General features: G+C 53.1%; 1 protein-coding gene across 1 annotated transcript in view; it reads left to right on the top strand.

The window, feature by feature from the left end:
• Positions 1 to 604: 604 nt before the first annotated feature.
• The window catches only part of LOC142477175 (NADH dehydrogenase [ubiquinone] flavoprotein 1, mitochondrial-like), a gene marked incomplete at its 5' end in the record, with an annotated part of 47,226 nt that continues 41,830 nt past the window's right edge, over positions 605 to 6,000 (top strand). The window contains 4 exon segments of the mRNA XM_075582208.1: positions 605 to 788; positions 2,970 to 3,018; positions 3,021 to 3,103; positions 3,106 to 3,148. Of these exon segments, the coding sequence (XP_075438323.1) occupies positions 605 to 788; positions 2,970 to 3,018; positions 3,021 to 3,103; positions 3,106 to 3,148 (359 nt within the window).

The raw sequence follows: 6,000 nt of genomic DNA, 5'->3' as shown, positions 1-6,000 counted from the left end.
CCCCCCCCCCTACTCTCCCCCCCCCTCCCTGACCCCCCCTACTCTCCCCCCTCCCTCCCCTGACTCTCCCCCTACTCTCCCCCCCTCTCCCTGACCCCCTACTCTCCCCCCTCTCCCTGACCCCCTACTCTCCCCCCTCTCCCTGACCCCCTACTCTCCCCCCCTCTCCCTGACCCCTACTCTCCCCCCCTCTCCCTGACCCCCTACTCTCCCCCCTCTCCCTCCCTGACCCCCTACTCTCCCCCCTCTCCCTGACCCCCTACTCTCCCCCCTCTCCCTGACCCCCTCTCTCCCCTCTCCCTGACCCCCCTACTCTCCCCCCTCTCCCTGACCCCCCCCTACTCCGACCCCCTCCCTGACCCCCCCCTACTCCGACCCCCCCTCTCCCTGACCTCCCACTACTCTCCCCCCCCTCTCTCCTAGCCCCCCCTACTCTCCCCCCCTATCCCTGACCCCCCCTACTCTGACCCCCTCCCTGACCCCCCTACTCCTCTCCCCCCCATCCCTGACCCCCCCCCCCTCTGACACCCTTTCCCCCCCCCCCCCCCCTGACACCCTACACCCCCTGACCCTCTCGACACCCCCCCCCCCCCCTGTGTCGCAGGCCCAAGTACCTGGTGGTGAATGCAGATGAGGGGGAGCCGGGGACCTGTAAGGACCGAGAGATTATGAGACACGACCCTCACAAGCTGGTGGAGGGGTGCCTGGTGGCAGGAAGCTGCATGGGAGCGAGAGCAGCGTACATATATATCAGGGGCGAGTTCTACAATGAAGCGTCCAACCTGCAGGTGAGTAACGTCCTATCAATAATATCCTCCAATCAATAATATCCTCCTATCAATAATATCCTATCAATAATATCCTCCTATCAATAATATCCTCCTATCAATAATTCCACCTATCAATAATATCCACCAATCATAATATCCTCCAATCAATAATATCCTCCTATCAATAATATCCACCAATCAATAATATCCTCCTAACAATAATATCCTCCTATCAATAATATCCTATCAATCAATAATATCCTCCAATCAATAATATCCTCCAATCAATAATATCCTCCTATTAATAAAATCCTCCTATCAATAATATCCTCCAATCAATAATATCCTCCAATCAATAATATCCTATCAATAATATCTTCCTATCAATAAAATCCTCCAATCAATAATATCCTCCTATCATAATATCCTCCAAATCAATAATATCCTCCAAACAATAATATCCTATCAATATCCTCCTATCAATAATATCCTCCTATCAATAATATCCTATCAATATCCTCCTAACAATAATATCCTCCTATCAATAATATCCAATCAATAATATCCTCCTATCAATAAAATCCTCCTATCAATAATATCCTATCAATAATATCCTCCTATCAATAATATCCTCCAATCAATAATAATCCTCCAATCAATAATATCCTCCTATCATAATATCCTATCAATATCCTCCTATCAATAATATCCTCCTATCAATAATATCCTATCAATATCCTCCTATCAATAATATCCTCCACTCAATAATATCCTCCTATCAATAATATCCTCCTATCAATAATATCCTCCTATCAATAATATCCTATCAATATCCTCCTATCAATAATATCCTATCAATATCCTCATCAATAATATCCTCCTATCAATATCCTCCTATCAATAATATCCTCCAATCAATAATATCCTCCTATCAATAATATCCTCCAATCAATAATATCTCCTATCAATAATATCCTCCTATCAATAATATCCTATCAATAATATCCTCCTATCAATATATCCTCCTATCAATAATATCCTATCAATAATATCCTCCTATCAATAATATCCTCCAATCATAATATCCTCCAATCAATAATATCCTCCTATCATAATATCCTATCAATATCCTCCTATCAATAATATCCTCCTATCAATAATATCCTATCAATATCCTCCTATCAATAATATCCTCCAATCAATAATATCCTCCTATCAATAATATCCTCCTATCAATAATATCCTCCTATCAATAATATCCTATCAATATCCTCCTATCAATAATATCCTATCAATATCCTCCTATCAATAATATCCTCCTATCAATATCCTCCTATCAATAATATCCTCCAATCAATAATATCCTCCTATCAATAATATCCTATCAATAATATCCTCCTATCAATAATATCCTCCTATCAATAATATCCTATCAATATCCTCCTATCAATAATATCCTCCAATCAATAATATCCTCCTATCAATAATATCCTCCTATCAATAATATCCTATCAATATCCTCCTATCAATAATATCCTATCAATATCCTCCTATCAATAATATCCTCAATAATATCCCCCTATCAATAATATCCTCCTATCAATAATATCCTATCAATAATATCCTATCAATATCCTCATATCAATAATATCCTCCTATCAATATCCTCCTATCAATAATATCCTCAATAATATCCTCCTATCAATAATATCCTATCAATATCCTCCTATCAATAATATCCTCCTATCAATAATATCCTATCAATTTCCTCCAATCAATAATATCCTCCAATCAATAATATCCTCCAATCAATAATATCCTATCAATATCCTCCAATCAATAATATCCTCCAATCAATAATATCCTCCAATCAATAATATCCTCCTATCAATAATATCCTCCAATCAATAATATCCTCCAATCAATAATATCCTCCTATCAATAATATCCTCCAATCAATAATATCCTCCTATCAATAATATCCTATCAATAATATCCTCCTATCAATAATATCCTCCAATCAATAATATCCTATCAATATCCTCCTATCAATAATATCCCCCTATCCTGTCATCAGGTCACTCTGCTCCTACGTGGGACTGACCCGTTAACCCATTAAACACGCCCCTGTCATTAGGTCACTCTGCCCCTACGTGGGACTGACCCTTTAACCCATGATTGGTCAGGTGGGCGGTGCAGGAGGCGTACGCCGCGGGGCTGATCGGGCGAAACGCGTGCGGCTCTGGGTACGATTTGATGTGTTCGTGGTGAGAGGCGCCGGGGCGTATATCTGCGGAGAGGAGACGGCTCTGATAGAAAGGCATCGAGGGCAAGCAGGGGAAGCCCCCGCCTGAAGCCCCCCTTCCCTGCGGACGTCGGTACGGAACGCCTGCCCCCCCCCTCCCTGACCCCCCTACTCCCTCCCACCCACAGGGGAACACAGAGGGGACACTGTGACATGGTCTGTGTCCCCCCCCCCCGCAGGGTGACACAGCGGGACACTGACATGGTCTGTCCCTCCCCCGCAGGGTGACACAGAGGGGACACTGACATGGTCAGTCCCTCCCCCCCGCAGCGTGACACAGAGGGGACACTGACGTGGTCTGTCCCTCCTCCGCAGGGTGACACAGGGGACACACTGTGACGTGGTCTGTCCCCTCCCCCCCCGCAGGGTGACACAGGGGGGGACACTGACGTGGTCTGTCCCTCCCCCCGCAGGGTGACACAGGGGGGACACTGTGATGTGGTCTGTCCCTCCCCCCGCAGGGTGACACAGAGGGGACACACTGTGACGTGGTCTGTCCCTCCCCCGCAGGGTGACACAAAGGGGACACTGTGACATGGTCTGTCCCTCCCCCCCGCAGCGTGACACAGAGGGGACACTGTGTGACATGGTCTGTCCCTCCCTCCGCAGGGTGACACAGCGGGGACACTGACATGGTCTGTCCCTCCCCCGCAGGGTGACACAGAGGGGACACTGACATGGTCAGTCCCTCCTCCGCAGGGTGACAGAGGGGACACTGTGACATGGTCTGTCCCTCCCCCCCGCAGCGTGACACAGAGGGACACTGTGTGACATGGTCTGTCCCTCCCTCCGCAGGGTGACACAGCGGGGACACTGACATGGTCTGTCCCTCCCCCGCAGGGTGACACAGAGGGGACACTGACGTGGTCTGTCCCTCCTCCGCAGGGTGACAGAGGGGGACACTGTGACATGGTCTGTCCCTCCCCCCGCAGGGTGACACAGAGGGGACACTGTGTGACATGGTCTGTCCCTCCCTCCGCAGGGTGACACAGCGGGGACACTGACATGGTCTGTCCCTCCCCCGCAGGGTGACACAGAGGGGACACTGACATGGTCAGTCCCTCCCCCCGCAGCGTGACACAGAGGGGACACTGACGTGGTCTGTCCCTCCTCCGCAGGGTGACACAGGGGGACACACTGTGACGTGGTCTGTCCCTCCCCCCGCAGCGTGACACAGGGGGGACAATGACGTGGTCTGTCCCTCCCCCGCAGGGTGACACAGAAGGGACACTGTGACGTGGTCTGTCCCTCCCCCCGCAGGGTGACACAGGGGGGACACTGTTGATGTGGTCTGTCCCTCCTCCGCAGGGTGACAGAGGGGACACTGTGACATGGTCTGTCCCTCCCCCGCAGGGTGGACACAGAGGGGACACTGACGTGGTCTGTCCCTCCCCCGCAGGGTGACACAGAAGGGACACTGTGACGTGGTCTGTCCCTCCCCCCGCAGGGTGACACAGAGGGGACACACTGTGACGTGGTCTGTCCCTCCCCCCGCAGGGTGACACAGGGGGGACACTGTGACATGGTCTGTCCCTCCCCCCCGCAGCGTGACACAGAGGGGACACTGACGTGGTCTGTCCCTCCTCCGCAGGGTGACAGAGGGGGACACTGTGACATGGTCTGTCCCTCCCCCCGCAGGGTGACACAGAGGGGACACTGTGTGACATGGTCTGTCCCTCCCTCCGCAGGGTGACACAGAGGGGACACTGTGACGTGGTCTGTCCCTCTCCCCGCAGAGTGACAAAGGGGACACTGTGACGTGGTCTGTCCTCCCCCCCGCAGGGTGACACAGAGGGGACACTGACGTGGTCTGTCCCTCCTCCGCAGGGTGACAGAGGGGGACACTGTGACATGGTCTGTCCCTCCCTCCGCAGGGTGACACAGAGGGGACACTGTGACATGGTCTGTCCCTCCCTCCGCAGGGTGACACAGAGGGGACAGTGACGTGGTCTGTCCCTCCCCCCGCTGGGTGACACAGAGGGGACATGGTCTGTCCCTCCCCCCGCAGGGTGACACAGAGGGGACACTGTGACATGGTCTGTCCCTCCCCCGCAGGGTGACACAGAGGGGACAGTGACGTGGTCTGTCCCCTCCCCCCGCTGGGTGACACAGAGGGGACATGGTCTGTCCCTCCCCCCGCAGGGTGACACAGAGGGGACACTGTGACATGGTCTGTCCCTCCCCCGCAGGGTGACACAGAGGGGACACTGATGTGGTTGTCCCTCCCCCCGGCAGGGTGACACAGGGGGGACACTGGACATGGTCTGTCCCTCCCCCCCGCAGGGTGACACAGAGGGGACACTGACGTGGTCTGTCCCTCCCCCCCGCAGGGTGACACAGAGGGGACACTGTGACATGGTCTGTCCCTCCCCCGCAGGGTGACACAGAGGGGACACTGTGACGTGGTCTGTCCCTCCCCCGCAGGGTGACACAGAGGGGACACACTGTGATATGGTCTGTCCCTCACCCCGCAGGGTGACACAGAGGGGACACGCTGTGACGTGGTCTGTCCCTCCCCCTGCAGCGTGACACAGAGGGGACACTGTGACATGGTCTGTCCCTCCCCCGCAGGGTGACACAGAGGGGACACTGACGTGGTCTGTCCCTCCCCCCGCAGGGTGACACAGGGGGGACACTGTGACATGGTCTGTCCCTCCCCCCGCAGGGTGACACAGAGGGGACACTGATGTGGTTGTCCCTCCCCCGCAGGGTGACACAGGATGTGGTTGTCCCTCCCCCGCAGGGTGACACAGAGAGGACACTGTGACGTGGTCTGTCCCCTCCCCCGCAGGGTGACACAGAGGGGACACTGATGTGGTTGTCCCTCCCCCGCAGGGTGACACAGAGAGGACACTGTGACGTGGTCTGTCCCTCCCCCGCAGGGTGACACAGAGGGGACACTGTGACGTGGTCTGTCCCTCTCCC

This window comes from Ascaphus truei, unplaced genomic scaffold (assembly GCF_040206685.1).
Source record: "Ascaphus truei isolate aAscTru1 unplaced genomic scaffold, aAscTru1.hap1 HAP1_SCAFFOLD_2034, whole genome shotgun sequence".
NCBI lineage: Eukaryota > Metazoa > Chordata > Amphibia > Anura > Ascaphidae > Ascaphus > Ascaphus truei.
Note: the sequence above shows the minus strand (reverse complement) of the source record. Positions and strands in the feature narration are given on the sequence as shown.